Raw genomic sequence first — 18,741 nt, forward strand, 5'->3', positions numbered from 1 at the left:
CTTCTACCTTTTGCAGTGCAAGCCGAGGCAGAATAAGTTTTTGTGCAGGAAACTTGATAAACCTAGAAGCACACCGGGTTTATTTCTAAACCATGCAGTGCAGCTCATTTTGAACCATTTCAATTCTAAATCTAAGAGGTGAGATGAGCAGTCACCCTCACCCTGCTGAAGTTTAGTACTTGCAGGGATGTTTTGACCCAACTACATACATGGTTTAGAATCAGACTCCTCGGGCTGCATATTTTTGACAAGCACACCAGCTGCAAGCCAGGCACCACACCTAGTGATGCACGCACTCATTGAAAGCACCATCAAGTGTTATCATCTGGCGACATGGCCTCATGCATTAGCAGTTGCAACCCAATTGCCCATCAAAGCCGCCCATCCGACATCCAAGAACACATGCCTCCACCCTCAATTAAATCCAATATGTGAGAGACGTGAAAGCTCTAGCGTCCACAGGCAGAACAACAATATACAGGATACGGGTCCCGTTGACGCCAGAGATCTTGAAGTCGTCGAGAAGCTGCACGACTCGCTCCCTGCATGTGTCGTCTGTGTCGCTGTCTCGAACCTAGAGTGCACAGGAAAAAGGAAAGCGAAACACGAACACCAGATGAGCCACCACATCTAGTTCCTTTCATCTTCAATCGAAGAACTCCAGCAAAACTCACCGCCTTCAGAAGTTTGATCTCATCCAGGGCAGTGTCCGTGTAATGCGAGGCACTCTTGACCACCTTGAGGGCCACAAACCGCTTGCCCCTGCCAGCGTAATAGAGGTTACTGTGAGCTGCACTCATCAAAAAATGCACACATAAAAGGCTCTTTTGTTTAAATGCTTTATAACCAGCACCTGCAATCTTTTTAGCCTCAAGGAACGCAAACGGTTTCCAAAGTTCCGTATGTCACGATTTCCACCCCATTCCTGACCAAGGTGCAAACACACACACAAAAAGAGCATGCAGACACAGCCCTCAGAAAAATGGCCGAATAATGACTGCCTGTATGGTGAAGCATTTTGATACAAGCAACCGCAGTGCAACCGCAGGTAGGGGTTGAATGCAAGAATTTAGGTGCTCCGGAAACCCGAAAAGCACACCAAGCTCAAGGATTCCATGTAAAAAAACCCTACTTTAAAAAAGAACCCCCGAAATACCTGGCCAACCTTTTGTTCTGTTTCATGCAAATGGCTTCTGCTGTGTCATGATAACAGTTGCCAAGAGTATGAAAGGTGAGAGAAAAGCTTGCTCATGAGCGCATAACAATCAAAGCACGTTACAAGGGACTCAAAAACTCTCTCTCTCTCTCACACACACACATGCATGCACGCAGGCGTGCGCATACACAAAAGTCTGCTATATCTGAAGTATGCTCTACGCAACACAAGAGGAGGGCACAAGGGTAAAAGAGGCTTTTGCAATGCAAACTCACAAAGGTTTACTTGTTATTCTGAAAGGAACTCATGTTCCAGCACTTTAGATATAGCCTAGCAATCGCTACAGACTCTTTGGTTAGTATAAAAGGAGCGTTGCCGCCGTTTCACAGCAGCAGCTGGCAGCAGTTATACTTGACTAAGCGACCTGAAAGTCATTCAAGCAGGCCGAGCTTAGCCAAGTATAACTACGCATAATCTTCAACTTTCACTTTGTCTACTACGTTTAACCGTGTTAAACCTTTACTGAATTTTTTCCCCAAGAACCCGATCTGGGCTTTTTTCTTGCTGTTTCATTCACTTTTGTATTTACTTTATTTTCATAGCTTCCAGAAGTCAGTTTTTTTTATTCAATGTCCATCTCCCTCTCATGCTCCAACCTCCAAACCAAATACAAAAACGCAGAAAACTATGGTCACAACAGAAACGTTGCCCCGCATTCACGCATTCGACTGGCTGAGCTGCGCACAGAATCACGTGATGCCTCGTCTGGCTTTCAATAGTTATCTGCCGCTCCCCGCTCCGACAACATCATTACGTCGGAATTTTTTTTGTTTCCTTGCGACACAAATGGGCTCGCTGGCTGCAAAACTCCACCACAGTGCTGCCAATGCCATCAAATCGCCCAGAAAAATGCCTAATGAGACGCGCACGCGTTTATTTTGTCTTTGCTATGCTTGGCTAACATGGCGGTGCGGGCCACACTGTCAGCTGCCACATGCACAAGTGCACTTAATACGCGTTGGCGCCATGCCCCTTCCACAACACCTTGCCGGTGTTCTAAACATACCTGCACTGGCACAGCAGTGTCATGGCACGCTGCCAATTTCACCGAACCACACCGCTGCTGGCGCTCCCGTCAAAACAAACTTGTTACTGGCACTCGGCACCTTGGCGTGCTGCCAAGGTCTGTGCTGCGGATTCCGACGGCAAGAAACTAAGCAAGAACTAAGAAGAGCTAATGCTGTGAAATGAGTTTTAACAGACCAAGTACTGTGTCTGCTTTGTGCATGCCTGCCAGAAGTATATCAGAAAGGGGGACAGGCCAGTGTGGCTGCTCGCGGAATCTACAAAAGCAGCCTGCCCTGGGTTCCGCAGAGCCAGTTTGAGAACCCTTGGTTTACACGGACCTGAAGTAAGTTTTCACTGCATTTCTTTGCCATTCAGAGACATCTTCGTTAGCACCGTTGCGTTCGCCGCAGATATGTACAAAGACAACACCAAGACAACCCTCTCGATGTTGTCATGGCCCAAAATGAAAGCAAGTTTTTAATGTGATGGCATCAGGGGAACCATGAAGACAAGAACCATCTAGCGGCATCAGCGTCTGTGTGAAGCCTCCACCTGCCACGCGGCAGGTGGTGCTCAGGGGACTTCTCCCCACCTGCCAACAGTCCCTCTCTCCCCACCCATCTTCACTCTCTCCCTGCCTGTAGGGAAGAGGAGAGAGAGATGCCGAAAGAATGACTCAGCAGAAATGAAAACGACCAAGAAGAAACTCCCTCGGCCAACAACAGGCCTATGTGCAAAATATACAGCCTCCCAAATAACTATCTGTGCAAAAAATTAGACTTGTAGACTTGCGGGAGCTATTCCTTCTGGCAATGCTCGGGATGAGCAATCTGGGTCTCACAAGCCCATGGGAGCTGTGTTTGAAAAGGACACTTGCCAGCGCAGGGACACATTGCTTAAACGCTGCGCCACATTGTTGGTCGTGGTATGGACTTGCCACAAGCTATCAATGCGACATATTTTGTGTAGTTGCGTAGTCGGAATTGAAATAGAATGAGAAGTTGAATAGGTTGGGGACTGAAAGACAATGGACTCGGAAACTGGAACGGAATCAGTGGGAATGGTAGAATAAGAATGTTATTGAATTTCCTCAGCATCAATCCAATTGATAACCCCTAATGCTATTTTTACACATTTTCTGAGGAGCTGTCCACAAGGATGTCGCACACACATGCATTGTGGCACTGATACTGTTTTCACAGTAAAAGCTCTTGAACCTTCCAGCTTCCCAAGTGCCAAGAAAGAGCAACATCTGTGCACCTCACCCCTTTCCACTTCGTCGTAGTCCCTAGGGACTATGCCCACATGTCATGAACACACATACAATGCTAAAGCCACACCTGAGAAAAAAAGAAAAAAGGAGAAACAAGACCCACCACACGAAATCTTATGTGTCTGGAAAACTCACACAAGGTCCCAGCAAAGCCAGACAGTTGAGAAGTGGCCCCAGCCCAATTTTCGGACCACGTGGTATCGGCTGTGAAAAAGGTCCCCGATCTTTACTGGGTGGTAGCCCCCTGCAGCAGCAGCACCAGACAGGTTACCATCATTCGCCGCAACCCCGTGAACACTTGCTATGAGCATATTTCACAGGAAAACATGCATGTAAAGCACTGTCTTATCAAGCAAGCTATCTCTGAGAAGAACACATTGTTTAGAGATATTTTACATCCCTTTTAGCCACATGCAATACAAGTATGCCCTGACTACTCAACAAAAGGGCACACTGGCTCCTTGTTAACCTTTGTTTTGGCAGTGCATGCTAAAAAGCATTGCACACCGAAACAATACTTGCAAGGTACAACTCCATGCTCCCGTACATTTCGAATGGTAAGCACGTGGTTGCTTCACAGGGTTTCCTACTGAGCCAGCCTTTCTTACCCACAGATAAAACCTCAAAAACGGCCGCTCTCATGCACTAATTTTATGCACTTTAAAAGAGCCCCATCTGATTGAACTAATTCTGAGCCCTCCATTACGGTGTCCCTCACTGCCCATAGTGTAGGCATAGTTTGGTATGCTGTACGAAGCTTAAAGTCCCAAAGCGACTCGGGCTATGAAGGACGCCGTAGTGGCGGGCTCCAGGCAATTTTGATCGCCTAGGGTTCTTTAACGTGCACTGACATCGCAGTTTACACAAGCCTCTAGCATTTAACCTTCATAGAAATGCAACCGCCACGGCCGGGATCGAACCCGCGTCTTTCAGGTCAGCAGCCAAGCACCACCATCACCACTGAGCAACCACGGTGGCTAATATTCTAATAATCTAATATTGTAACTAATCGAACCTCAAAAATATAATCACAGGTTTGTAATTTAGTTACAGACATTACAGTCAGCCGTGTTAACAAAAACCCTAGTTGGCCACTGAGATGGCACAGACATCAGTGTTGTCAAAGTGGTGCAGCACCCAGAAATAAATTTCTACCATTCACACTATTGAATCCGTGGAGGCTTTCGTATCCCGACATGATAACCTAACGGCAATATCAAAATTAATGATCACTGAAATGATACAGCACAAACTTCCAAGCAAACAATGCAGTAATTGTAACAGGCTGACACACTAGTGCATTTGTGGGCAGGTACTTGGAACACAGCGCCTCGCCCACATGTATATGCTGAGCTCATATCCAGGTTAACCTGTCACACATGATTATTTTGCATGCAGTAGATCAGCCCATTAGGACATATACAAGAAAACATATTAGTAAATCTTGAATTCCACATCCAGCTTTCTAGTCAGCGACAACATGCCACAGCTTTTCAAACTTGTCACATTATTAAAATGCTGCAGCCCTTGCAACTAAGTGATATGAGTGTTTTAGCACACTCTGGTGCCTAAAGAAGGACAAAAAGCTGGACGCGTCGGTTAGGGTTCATATTGGAATAGCGTGATAGACAGAAAAAAAATGAGGGAAGACAAACACTGCGCACTGTTCGTCTTGCCTCATTCTTTGTGTCAATCTTTCGTGCTGTTCCAGTACGAACACTAAAGAAAGAAAAAACAGCGCCAACTGCAAATGCACCTTTGCAATAGTCCCTAGGATCTTCCTGCTCGTCATCGTCGGAACCCAAGATCTCCTCTTCTTCCTCTTCGTCCTCACCAGCATAGTCATACTGAGACTCATTCCTGTTGGCAAAGCAGAGAGTGCAAAAATGCTGTTGGTACACAGGCTGAACAATCTCCAGCAGCAATGTGGGCATGGTAACTTAATTCAAGAGTTTCTGTCTGCTGTGCAAAGATGCCGAACACAAACTTCAAAGGTGACACAAAAGAGGCATAAACAGGTTAGTGCCATACATGTAACCTAGTGACAATATTATCGCTTTGAAGCTCAAAGAAAGAAGGGGGGGGGGGGGGGGGGAGGAAATAAAATCAATGTAGCACTATAACCGGTCATGTGCAGACCTCACAAACACACTGCACAAACGGCACACATGCAGGCCATAGTTATGGGGACTAAGTTGCAAGTTATGCTAGGAAACCTTTTCCAGACAACTAAGTTGTACAAATCAGGCCACAGGCAAGGTGGCCTTTGCATGGCGGCTAAAATTCCTGCGCTCCTATGAAGGAGGCACCGAAACCATTCGAACATTCGCACAATACGAACCTCTTTAGCAAACGTCGCATAAAGTACCGCGACTAAATTTTTGAAAAAAAGAAACACTGCTCCCTAACGACGGCGGATGGATGGATGGATACGGCTGAACCCTTTAAATCGGGCGGTGGCTCGAGCCACCTAGCCATGACTTGTGAAATTTTACTCTTCTCTTGATTTTAGCCACCAATCAGATAACCTTCGCTTGGTTACTTCTACCCGCTTAAAATCTCTTTTCCCTTCACTGTCCTTAAACCCCAATGCCTTGGGAAAAATCAGCTCCGCTGCTTTCCACTGTAGGGTGAAGCGCTTCACAGAAAAGTATCAAGTGTTCAGCCATTTCCTCCTCCTCTCCTCACGCAACGCACAACGTGTCTATCTCATGGTAGCTGACTCTATACGTCTTAGTCCGCAAAACTCCAGTCCTGGCCTCAAACAACAAAGAGCTTCCCCTACAATTATCATAGATATTTTATTTGGCAATTTCCTGCTTAAAAATTCTGTATGTTCCCAGTGCTGATTTGGTCAGCGTCCCTGTTTTCCACAGAGCTCTAGTTTCTTTAACCTTTTTCTTAACCGATAATTGCTGATTTTCCCCCCTACTGCTGTCCAGATATTTGCTTGTCAATTTTCTAGTTCGCTTTTTCGTATCAACATTCCTTATATACAGGTATCTGAAAACTTCCCTAGCCTACTGCTTTTCCACCATTTTTCTCGGTCGCTCCTCAAACGCTATTGGAATTTCTCGCAGTGCGCGACGACTGCAGGAGGAACCTGGCAATAAATCATTAGCGGTCCTTCACCGGTATTAAACGAGCGGGCAGGAACGAAACCGGAGGGGGGAGCCAGATAGCGCGCACTCGCGCGGCCGGCTTCCGGCACAACCCGTCGCGATAAGCGCGGCTTCACCGCACTGCACGTCCAGAACCATCGCGCCGAGCTGCCGCCTTCGCCCGAAGTTCATCGACCACCACAAAAGCGCGAGAATTATTCGTCGCTGACCTGGGTGCCCTGTGATAGAACACGGAAGCATGTCGCACGCGCTGGAAATCCGAGCGAACACGGGCTGAGGCCGCCTTGTTCGCAAATGAAAAACAAAAGCTCGGCACGGAAACCGAAAGACGGCCGAACGGCGAGAACTTCCGTCACGAGCAAAGTACCGCGTCACTACGCTTACTTCTGCTTCTTGCCCTTAGGGTCGCGAAGTGGTGAGTGAATTCTACTCCACCGGAACGAATTGGAACGGGTAACAAAATTGAGAACCTCCGAACATATCCATCGCCGAACGCAATTGAACCCAAAGGATCAGCGTAGGATCGATCTTTTAGAAAAGGTTGCTACCTCGAGCGGTTACCTGACAGCAGTCCAGGCGCAACAGAAATCCAAATAACGGGGCGCCAAGTGACATAGCACAACCCCATGAATTACGCTCGTGCATAACACAAGCAACGCTCGTAAAAGACGCTTCCGTCAGGACGGCTCCCCGCCCCACTGACGATGCGAGCAATACGCATTTTTTCCCCGTGACGACAGTCAAATCGATTCAATCAATACAGAGCGGACCGGCTATATTAGGGTCCGACGAAAAGGCCACGCTAGCGAACAATGCCGAATGACAATAAAAGGTGACGAAAATCCGGCACACTTTCTGCGCCGCAGCGCGTTCTACGGTGGCAAACATGTCGCTGCCCGAGAAAACGAACATGGGTCGCGGCGACACAGTCGACGCCACGAAAGTACGACTCGCGAGGGCACGACCATCTAGCCACGCGTTGACTACGGGAACGAGGGAAAAACGAGCAATAATGAACCTGAGTTCATGAACCGGTGCAGGAGCGAGCATGGTCGAGTTGGATGACCGGACTGGACGTCTCTCGGCGGCCACCGGTTCGCTAGTGTCCACAGCGCGCGCGGCCCACGAAGCAACGAAAAAGAACACCGATACCGGAAAACGTGCAGCACCGATACCGCCGGTTGAGGAACGTGACGACGACGTAGAAGATGACGAAGAACGAAGTAGATCAGCAGCTATTGTTTGTCACCCGCTCACGCACGCACGGTTTCGAGCGCTTTTCTTCGCGGAAGCACGAGCACGAGCGCCAAAGGAGCGCTTCTGGGTCCTCCACCAGCAGATTTTGCGCATCCGGCCGCCAAATACTTGCGCTTGGTACCATCAAATACTCCCAGCCGGAGATCTGCTTCCTTCGTTCGTACACTAGAGCAACTCAGCCTAATTTAGGCTTACATCCAGGTAGCTGTAATACTCCACTTGCCTTTCACATCGACGCTCCATCAAGTGAGCGCACAGTCGCCGCGCACGAGGAAGTGGCATGTGATCGCTTTGAAATGTACGGGCACGTCGATGTCAACTCAGCGCGGACGCTTCGGAAGGTGATTCAAGCGCACACGCACAGTGCGCGCATCGGACGGCAGTCACAGAAGTGTCACAAAAACTTAGCGGCGGCTACGATGACGTAGCTGTGAACTTTTTCCCGTCGGTTTCGTATACTGTTAGTGGCCGTTACAATGGCGTACAGGCACGCGGCCAGAAGGGACAGGCACCCCGACAAGCGTGAGACGCTGCCAGGAGACTGGAACGCGGTAATAAAGCAGACTAAATGGAAAAGCCTAGGCCTACCGCTTCTTGTCAGATGCGTCGGAGCGACCCTTGAGCTTGGACTTGGGACCTTTGGAACGCTTCTTTTTTGCCTGGATGGCCATAACTGCGCCAGGAAAAAAATTTTGTACGTTTTGGCGCAGACCCCATGGCAAGTTGGCAAAGCATAAACTCGATAAATCCGCCGGGTTTCTCAAAAAACTGATCTTACCTTTTCGGTTCACATCGGCGTTCATCTTGCAGCGGGGGCTTACAACCGATACAAGTTTAGAATGGACTTCAACTCTAACATTATAGTTGATGCTAAAGAGGACGCTAGTAGTAAATAAAAATTTAACGATGTACATATACATTACAAAGCAGTAATTAATAAAGTTTTCGAAACGTATTTATGTTTAAAGCGTTCAATTTATTCGCATAGGTTTTTGATAAACACAAACTTAGTTTCGTTGTTAGTCACGTGATTGCGCGTGATTGCTTGCGGTTGTCCAAGCTCTGCCGTCTGCTGTGGCCACCATACCTGTTTTGGGTTGTCGGAGTGCGGGATAACGTTGAGGGACGGTCACAGAACGGGTGAGGCGGAGCAAGCGTGATTCACTATTTGCTGAGTTTCGTCTAGGTCGAGACAACGTGAGTTCCTCAGTTTAATGAACATCACGTCTAAAGCAAAGACGCCCTTAGCGTTCTGGTTCTAGTACTACAGTCGGCTGTCATATTTATGCATGCATGACCGGTTTTTGTAACATAAAATATATTTGTAGCCGCTGAAATGTTGGGCGTTTTGCCTCATAACAAATACGTAGTTCTCATGGTCAGAAGCGACAGCTTTTAGAAACGTAGAGGGGATCAACAGGTGCGAAATCAAATTGGTTGGACTTTTCTTAGCTTCGTGTTTCCTTGTTCTGCCGGTCACGCTGGGTCACATAGTTTCCTCCTATTTGTTTTATTTTAACACGTCGGTGGCTGCGTGTGGGTTTTATATACTTAGCCGATGCATTCATAAATGATAAAACCGCCTTGGGCAGCGTGTCATTTGTTAATTATCGCCAATTTATTTTGTAAGCATCAAAAGTGGGTGGGAGCTGATATGCTTAGGAATGCGTTGCATCTCCACGCTTGCAAATGCCGGCTGTCTCTCGCACAGTCTGCGGGAAGTAATTCACAGTGAAGTGAAATCTTTCTTTTCCTTGCTTCCAGAGAGGAGAAGAACAATGAGTATTCAGTGGACAATAGTAGCGGCCTTCCTTTATGCGGAAATTGCCGTAGTCCTGCTTCTTATGATCCCGTTCATTTCGCCGAGATCGTAAGTGTTCACTTTGCTGCAGCCTTCCTATGCCGAGTAGTTCCATGCTATTTTTGCATACTGGAAGATAGGATTTAAAAAACTACTGACAACGCCCTAACCTTTGATGCTCAGAAACTTATCTGTTGTACTGCTTCTTCCTTGACTCCGCCGTTCTTAACAAGATGGAACAAAATATTCAAGTCCCGGTTCTTCAAAAGTCTCGGCGCCCAAGCGGACATATACTTCACGGTCATGATAGTTGTCCTCGTCCTCTTCTTCTTTGGTAAGTCTTCAACCTGTCTTCAACGTGGCCTTGCCCATTGCCCCAGCAGTGGCAGCTGGCCTGTCACCATAAATGTGTGCCCGAGTCTTCTTGCTGCTAACTAACTCTAGCCCCAGAAGCAATGAATTTTCATGCATTTTTTAATGTTGAAACTTTAAATTTCTTGCACCATTAAAATGGTGTGTGTGTCATTGCAGCTTCTTCATCCAATTTCAAAACGCTATGAAAGCAGTGCCTCTTGGATGCTATAACAAAAATTTTGTGTTGTGGACATATTACTCTGAGCCGCCGTGGTGGCTCAGTAGTTATGGCGCTCGGCTGCTGACCCGAAAGACGCGGTTTCGATTCCGGCCGTGGCGCTCAAATTTCGATGGAGGCGAAATTCTAGAGGTCTGTGTACTGTGCGATGTCAGTGCACGTTAAAGAGCCTCAGGTCGTCAGAATTATTCGGAGGCCTCCACTACGGTATCTCTCAAAAGCCTGAGTAGTTTTGGGATGCTAAACCCCTTAAACCATAAACCAATTCAACAGGAGTTCACTGTGTTCTGAGCCATTTTTTGCAACCCTGACTCAGCCTCACTTAAAAATGCCATCACCAGGCGATTTCGCTATGAGCTGTGGACATTGACAGCTTTCTGGGCACCGATCCCCGAGGCTAGCTTACACAATCATTCACTTCGCAGTGGTGGTCACAAGTAATTTTCGATTTGGACATCACGAGTTTGAACCGAGTGTCGGGAAAAATTTTTTAATGCAATTTTCTCTGCAATAAATGTGTCTTTTGGTGCCAGCTTAGCCATAAAATCGATATTTTACAGGCAAAAATTTGATAGTGGTGCCCTTAGTGTCCCTTTAATGCAAGCTCCAAAGGAGTCCTAAGTGGCGATCTGTGTTGCAGATTCCATCCGCGAGATGCGCAAGTACGGAGCCCATCGTGACGAGGCACAGTCAGAGTACCACCACCACGGCAACCTGGACGTCGAGATGCAGCAGAGCATGAAGATGTTCCGAGCCCAGCGCAATTTTTACATTGCAGGCTTTGCACTGTTCCTGTGGCTGTAAGTTCCTTGCCTGCCAATGCAAGCTGAATTATCTCCCTTCAAATGCTGCGAATCCTCATTCCTCACCGCGTCAATGCTTGGGTACCATTGTCATTAATTAACATGAGTTTGATCCTGCCGCACATTTCCTTTACTTTATGGAATTTTCAAGGGCATAGTAACTGTCATTTGCACCTTCTTTGTGAATGCTATTCAGTTCTGTTTTTCATTGCATGTTTTCTTATTGTGTTCGTTAAAAGGTCATTGTTTGCAAAGATCTTTCACTTGCATGAGCATCTGGTGCTGGAGTATTACTGACTAATACTTAGTGTACAAGATACTGTAGATCTTGTAGGAATCTGCGGGCTCCATTTGTCATACCAACTATCCTAACTTCACGATTTAGTGGCGGAGGTTACACAAGAAGCCAAGTGGAGCACTCCTCTTGTTCATATTGTTCAGCTTATCATGCCAAAAGCCTACATCTAACATTCCTATGGTGTACACTCCTGAAGATGCTTGTCTTCTCTTGTATTTGGTTAAGATAGCTTTTTGTCCTTATTGGCATAATAAAAGCGACAGCAGCCATGAACAAGAGCCAATGCATCAGAAGGGTGGGAGGGGACTGAAGGAAATGTAGAAAAAGGCTGAAAATAATGCTTCAGAACATTCTTCAAAGAACGTGAATTTCAAACTGTTCCTTCGTTTCTGCCCTCTGGTGTTTCAAGCCAGTGACACACCCTGCTGTGACCACCTTTTTGTTCTTCAGTGTAATCCGCAGACTGATCACCCTGATCAGCGCCCAGGCTGTCCTTCTGGCTGTCAACGAAGCATCCATGAAGCAAGCACAGTCGGCCACCGAAGCTGCCCAGAATCTCTTGAAGGTTGGCTTTTTTTTTTTTTTGGTGCCTGAGCACTAGAGCTTCCACTCAACTGCTTAGCTGTGGCTGTGAGGTCCCTCTGTGTGCCCAACAGGTTGTGGGCAGTCTGCCCTTGGTGGTGCCTCTGTGTCCAGTGAGCCACTTAGGTCATGTGACCTTGTGACATCATTGCAAAGGTCCCACTGGATTGTGAGCAAACTGCCCACCCTGGCAGGTGGCAGTCCATTTAATGATTGGTCGCGAGAGGTTGCTCGGGCAGAGAAGCCAGAGTCTCGCAAGACCCATCAGTGGCAGCACCTGTCATTGTAGGGCAGTGGCACATTGTTTAACTGCTGCACCACTGCACAGGAGCGGCATGAGAATTCCCAGCGATCTATGAATGTAACATAGAGAGTGACCTATTCCGCATATATGGGCATTAACCCATTAACGCTATCGCATCATACCCTTAAGGCGGAGCTTTTAAATAGGACTAAGCACAGTGCACGGCATAGAGAGGGCTATTTTTGTTAGGAAAGCTCCAGGTGCCTTTTTTTTTTCTGGAAGTTACTCAGTTTCTTGCATAGTTTAACCTTGCTTTCTTTATCTCGAGATGTTTTGAAAGGGCTGACTGCCACCAAGCTCACTGCAGTGCTGCCACCAGCCAAAAAACGGTTGCGCATGTATGTAATATATATCTCCAGTGTTATTTGTGTATATTTTTTAAAACAACCATACTGTTTTGCACCATAGTTCTAACGAAACAGTGTGCACCTCAGTTAATGTCACTTCCGTTATTGCCTAATCAGCTGGCAGTTGTTTGCATCTGTATTGACAGGGTTTTCAGATGTCAACTGGAAAGAGACATTTCTATATCAAAAAGTTGCATTTTAAATTGTATTTCTCAGCTGCACAGCCGGGCATGCGTTCATCGGATCAAGGAGCTTTCAATTGCCGCACGAAAGAAAAAAAAAATGGTTAATAGCAGCCAGTACGCTGTCCCTTTAAGGTATCTTTTGTGTCACTACCACTAACGTGCTTTTAGTGTTGCACAAGCAAGGTGGAAACAAACTAAGTGCCCAAAATGAGACAAAGCAAGTCGATGACACTTGGCGTCATTGTCAGCATAACGGACTTGTATCGGAGTGGCGGGACAAAAAAAAAATTCCAACCTCAACTCCAAATTTGTGAACAACAGAATCGCGAAAGGTACCTATCCAGCTTCTGGCCCTTCAGTAAATGTGTAGGGAAGCATACCGTACAGTGGAGCGCTTGATGCAACGTCTTAGGAATGTTTTGCTGTTAGATGAAGCCGTGGTCTCACTGGTTCCTTCTTTTAAAAGCAACATCTACACATGTGCGGTCAGGATTGACAATGTCCATATCACTTTGCTCAGTCATGCTAACTATAACAAATGATAAAACCAAGATGCGCTGAACAGTGTAAGGAGGGTTGGGCATCGCAGTGCACGTGGCTTCTCAGTTCATGCCATGGCTTGCATCGTGGTTCCTTTGCTTGTATTTATTTATTTTTTAAATTAAAGTTGGGAACACTGCTTGCATCAGGTCTTGCATATTTTACAGCGGCGTGCTGATGAAAGTGAAGTAAGTACTAACTGTCTTGCTGATTCTGCATGGTGGTTTGGATGCGGTAGTCTCTGACTGATACTTATAGTGCTCTCACTTTTGGTTGTCATCATCATGTGCACATGTACATTCGTAGCTTGTTATAGCAAACAGGCAAAATATCGCAACGTTGTTTGATATAGCCGAAACTCATAATATAAAATTTTGTCAAAAATGCACTCAAGAGTGGCGCAGCTTTGAAGAAGTGGCAACTCGGGTGATCCTTGCTAGAGAAACGGGAATACTTTCCCCGAAGTTTGCACCCCATTTCTTGGAAACTCCAGAGGCCACAAAAAAATATATATATAGGTTGGCTTCTCCGCACGGCGTGCAACGACGACAGGTTATGAGCCAGCTAGAATGACTTCTGTGCATCGCAGCCGTGTCACGTGTAAAATAATATGTCAGAGCCAAATCTATTGCCATTTTCATCACCTTTATGACAGCAGACTCGAGCGCAGGATGGTGGCACCAGTACTGTGCAGTGTGGTGAAGCCTGTAGCCTGTCTTCCAAGTGGGCACCATTATGTGCTGGGGAGATGGGTATATCCATTTTGTGGAAAACTGTGTTCGATGTATAATGTAAAAGTTCAATGTTTGTTAAAATATTTAGGAAGTTTTCGATATAGCCAGTAATTTGTAATATCTGTGTTTTATTGAGGTTCGCAGTGTGAGCTCCCCTTCATGCCAGCCCCGTCTTCAACAAATGGTTTTGTTTACCGAGGCAGAGCGTTTGCAGCTGGGAGGTCTGCATTCACAGAACCATCATAAGGGTAGACTTCTGCATTGAATAAATCACTCAGTATAAGTGTATTTGCAAAGTTAAAAAACAAAGGTATAAGAAATCCTACGCCCTCGTGAAAAAGTGGGAGCACTAGCTAAGTCTGGCGGAATGAGTGACAAGCACAATTACCTTACTGTATTGTTTTGCACTCTTTTGTCACACTATGCATGTTGTTCTGTGTTTCAGGGATTAGTGTTGTGATGTGTGTGTTCAGCCCATCATCGGGAAATTCTTTTGCACAGAATATGTTTGCGTTGTGGTCATTGGTTTTACTATAGCATCCTTTTTCATTTAGTGGGGCGTGCATAAATGAGGGAACTTTCTTATAGGATTCCAAAGAGTCCTCAATGATTTTTGGATATAAATTGCCATAGGTGTAGCATCCATGGTTCAAAGAGTAATTAATGAAGATTAAATTTTCCTGTACGTCTTTCACCTGTGGTGTCGACTTAGTGTCTGGGACCACAGCCTGCTGAACCAAAAGTTCGTAGACTTAATCCTAGCTGCGGTGGCCACATTTTGATGAAAGCAGAATTCTAAAACACCAAGGTGCTGAGATCTCGGTGAATTTCAGAGCATCATGTTGCACCATGTTTCAGAGAAAAGTTGCGGTCTGGCTTGGTAGGATCTATTTATAAATTAAAAATCAGTCTTTTGCGGTTTTCTTTTTGCTTTCAGCATTGTACTGTTAGCTCATAAGTGTTGTACTGATTTTTAATTTCTTTATTATGGAACAAGCAAAGATTCCAGTCTAAATTAACTGTAGGCTGCACAGCTTGTCTGTGGATATGGATCATTTATGGAGTTGACCGTGAAATTGACCTTGAGAAATTGGGGTTCAGCTTCTGCCCCATTTTTTTTTTCAATGCAGTGTATGAATGTGGAAGGATATATAGTTATCCAGCTGTCACCTTGGTTTTGTTAAACTTTTGTAGAATTTTACTCTACGTGTGGACACCATTATTTTCCTCGCTCTGTTTGTCTCTCCTTAGAAGAGTGATAACTCGAAGCAGAACGCAGGCAATGTCAAGACTGAAACCCTGGAGAAGCAGGTTGAGGAGCTGAAGACTGAGCTGGAAAAGGCCCGTAAAGGTAACATTGCTGCACAGTACGTCGGCAGAACCAGCCGCAAATTGTGCACCTTAGAGCTCTCTAGGAAAAAGGAGAGAAAAAAAATATGCTGCTTTGTATTGCGAGTAGACTATAAAGTCCTTTCTCCATGGTCATTCAGATATGCTGTGAATAGCCATGCCACTACAGCAGCAACCTTACTGATGCCTGGTTTGGTTTGGTATTGATTGTTCGTGTAGTAGTGATTGGCTTCTCTGGGAACTGCTTCTGAAAATTCCGGTCTTTCGTTGCTGTGAAAGTTGTGTGACTGCAACGGGCATACGCTGTTGGCACATACCATTGCATTAGTGTTTGCCTGGTTTTGTCACTCACACTGTATTATTTTCTGTATTATTTTCTTTTTTTTTCTGCTTCTCCTCTTTTGATCATAAAGCATGCATTTTCAAGTTTAATGTCACAGTTATCTGTTGGCACTGTTTGTTTTTTTCGCAGGTATCTGCACAATTTTCACAGAAGTTGCACGCCTCTTCATTAGAACTTGGAGCACTAGCCTTGTACCATTAGGAGGCAAATGAAATCAGTTGAACCTGCATATATCAAACTCGGAAAAAAGAACTCCTATGATTTTGGCATAAAGTGCACTAATTCGATATTTATTTTATTTTATTTAAGTACCCTAAGGGCCGGGCTGGGCATTACATATGGGGGGAAAGCAAATAACAAAAATGCACAAGGGTTCACTGCATACTAATACAAATAGAGGAAAAACAAGAATCAAAGAACAAAGCGTAAATTATCAAACTGGGTCGGTGTTATACATGGTGGGCATGGTGAAGTGTGCAGTAAACAAAAATATGTACATATACAACGCAAAGCACAGGTACAAGGCGGCACTTCGTGACAACGCGGGCACAACTGGCGCAATGCGCTAAAAGCGCATATTCTGGTTGGCTGGGTACGCATCCGCTTCCTACGTCATGTAAAATCTGTCTCATCATTGGTCTGCGCGCACTGCACAGCACCATATCACCCGCAAGTTCGTGCAGGAAAGCTAACCTTCGGAGATGTGCAGAGGGAAAGCCAGCTTGGAGTCAACTGGTATTGCCCGAAGTTTGACCAATCCATCGGATGTGACGGCTAATCTTTGTACAATATAGCCATACATTTTCGTATACATTCTTATTGTAGTTTTACAGTGCTTAGAAATTATTCGATATAAGGGATAATTCGATCGCACAGATTGATATAATCGGGTTTGATTGTAGTTCTACAGTTTCAAACTTCTTTTGGCCTTCCATAGGTTTTCTTTATTTAGGCTGAATGCCTTTGAGTTATGCACTGTGCGATCACTTAAAAAAAATGCAAATACGCATGTGATATGCTGGGTGAAACTTCTGCTGAAATGCATTGTTGCCGATTGCCCATAGAAGCCCCCCTCCCCCCCCCCCCCCCCCCCCCCCTGTATTCTATCAAGGCTGCTTTCTTCTTCCTGTTCTTTCTATTCATTGAAGCTCACCTACATAACGTGGATAACCTAAGAGCATTTTTGCATCCCTGCAGATGTGGCCCACCTGACCAAAGATCGGGATGCCGTGAAGAATCAGGCAGAGAACTTGAGCAAGGAGTATGAACGACTCTGTGAGGAGCACTCCAAGGCACAGCAGGTACAGGTTGCTCTATAGGTACACCGTGGCAGGTTCAACGGACTCACTCTGTGCATCATGAGTCTAGTTCGCAGCAGCAAAACATTAAGGTGTCATCAGTTAATTCTTAACATGTCAGAGTGTCCCTTTACCTCTGAACATGAAATATTGCAGTTAATACTTGTCTGGACACAAAAAAAAAATGTGAAGGTGTGTGTACTTAGTTGTATTTGCATTGGTCTATGTCATTGGAATTCATATTTATGTTACTCATGATATAAGTGGGCATGCGCCTGTCAGCTGTGGTGCTGATTGGCTTTTGTGCAAGTGACATGTACTGTTGTTTGGCATTGCAGACTGTGGTTAAAAGCATCCACTGAACTGTTTTGACCATTGTTTTGAGCTTGATGTCCATGATGATTAAGGACATCAAGCCTCGAATATTCAATAATATCCTTTGCATCTTGATGCATCTACTGCGGAACTGTGGTTGCAACGTTTCTTTACGTGCTAGTTTTGGTTTTATTAACAGCAGTTCACTTGTTGCAACTGTTATTGTTGTATGGGTTTTCGTGAAGCGAGGACGTAGTTCGTTTTGGCAAATTAATGCTACCTCTGGTTGCTAGGACAATTCAAGTTGTTGCCTGCAAACATTGGACAAATGTTGTTTCAGGGTCATGGTGAAAAGAGAAAATTTTATTCTATTTCCCGATATACGAGAGAAAACTTTGTCATTTAATCTTAGATATAAACATTCCTGAATCATCCAGTAAGATGCACCTTTCATCTCCTCTTCCAATGTCAAGAACAAGGCTGAGGTTCCTGTATTAAAACTTTTTATGCCGCGATGTTTGTTGGTCGAAATTGCACTAGTAGTTTATTAGTTCACATTCATTTCCTCTTGCTCCTTTCATATTTGCTCTCAATTTTGTTCCCAGGCGGTGGCTGCAAGCGGTGAGCCATCAAACAAGAAGGACAACTAGGAAACGGCAAGAATCATGTTAAACCAGCGAGACTCGCTGCTCGAATGAAAATTGTGCCCACCCTCGTATTTCTTCCTTGCACCGAAAATCCGTTCCAAGAGAGAGAGAGCATGCTGAAAACCCAATGTTTGAACTTGGAAGTGTGTGCATGTGTTGTGTGCTAGTTTTACCGTTACTGCGCTTTTAAGTGGCAGTCTCCCCGTGTTTTGATGGTTGTTTGGCATTACATTTGCACTGTGGTTGCAGGGAGTGAGCGATTAATTTTATTTGATTACATTGCACATTGTACAATAATGTCCTCGGTTTTTTTTATATATATATATATGGTATATATACATATAGCAAGGCTACTTTATCAGCTCGCCAGCCTCATTTTTGTATTTGTATTAACAAATATGGTGAATCCATCATTCAAATACAGTGTCTGTAACACTACTATTCTCAGCAAGTTGCACTGTATTGGGGCTTGCTATTTCCCAAGACATCTGCATGTACGTTACTCTCCTAACGCCAAGACTAGTGCAACTTCAAGCCTATGTTTCCAGACACTACTGTACCGAATAATGGTGGACTTAAAAATGCTGTTTTTATGTAATGTGCAAAAATGTTTTGTTGCCCGCTTTTCCTTGGCAAGTTTCATTTTTGTTCTGAATCGAATAAAAATCTGTTCACTCTGCTTGCTTAGCATTTTTATTCAGCCCTACTTACCTTATTGGGATGGGC

At 45.3% G+C, this 18,741-nt stretch overlaps 2 protein-coding genes across 7 annotated transcripts in view; one reads left to right on the forward strand and one right to left on the reverse strand.

Moving 5' to 3' along the window:
• The window catches only part of LOC144098819 (SRSF protein kinase 3-like), a 31,333-nt gene extending 22,623 nt beyond the window's left edge, over nucleotides 1–8,710 (reverse strand). Inside the window, exons 1-6 of one of the 3 annotated variants that reach the window (XM_077631708.1) lie at nucleotides 8,655–8,710; nucleotides 8,465–8,549; nucleotides 5,254–5,357; nucleotides 3,633–3,741; nucleotides 675–762; nucleotides 487–574 (exon numbers count right to left, since the gene is read on the reverse strand). In XM_077631708.1, the coding sequence (XP_077487834.1) occupies nucleotides 487–574; nucleotides 675–762; nucleotides 3,633–3,741; nucleotides 5,254–5,357; nucleotides 8,465–8,549; nucleotides 8,655–8,679 (499 nt within the window). In that variant the 5' untranslated portion in view covers nucleotides 8,680–8,710. Of the gene's footprint in view, nucleotides 1–486; nucleotides 575–674; nucleotides 763–3,632; nucleotides 3,742–5,253; nucleotides 5,358–7,637; nucleotides 8,064–8,099; nucleotides 8,135–8,464; nucleotides 8,550–8,654 lie in introns of those variants that run through there. The other 2 variants (XM_077631709.1, XM_077631710.1) reach the window with 2 other exon arrangements.
• Nucleotides 8,711–8,940: 230 nt separating this feature from the next.
• On the forward strand, nucleotides 8,941–18,694 carry LOC144098821 (B-cell receptor-associated protein 31). Of its 4 annotated transcripts, none has more exons than XM_077631711.1 (9): nucleotides 8,941–9,073; nucleotides 9,641–9,746; nucleotides 9,911–10,011; nucleotides 10,910–11,069; nucleotides 11,821–11,935; nucleotides 13,496–13,516; nucleotides 15,314–15,413; nucleotides 16,953–17,056; nucleotides 17,974–18,694. In XM_077631711.1, exons 2-9 carry the CDS (start codon nucleotides 9,655–9,657, stop codon nucleotides 18,016–18,018), a joined length of 738 nt encoding a protein of 245 aa, XP_077487837.1. In that variant the 5' UTR covers nucleotides 8,941–9,073; nucleotides 9,641–9,654; the 3' UTR covers nucleotides 18,019–18,694. The 4 variants fall into 4 exon arrangements, with proteins under 4 accessions (XP_077487837.1, XP_077487840.1, XP_077487841.1 ...); XM_077631712.1 differs by having other exon boundaries at nucleotides 8,998–9,016; XM_077631714.1 differs by lacking the exon at nucleotides 13,496–13,516.
• The last annotated feature ends 47 nt before the right edge of the window (nucleotides 18,695–18,741 follow it).

This window comes from Amblyomma americanum, chromosome 7 (assembly GCF_052857255.1).
Source record: "Amblyomma americanum isolate KBUSLIRL-KWMA chromosome 7, ASM5285725v1, whole genome shotgun sequence".
In the NCBI taxonomy this organism is placed as follows: Eukaryota; Metazoa; Arthropoda; class Arachnida; order Ixodida; family Ixodidae; genus Amblyomma; species Amblyomma americanum.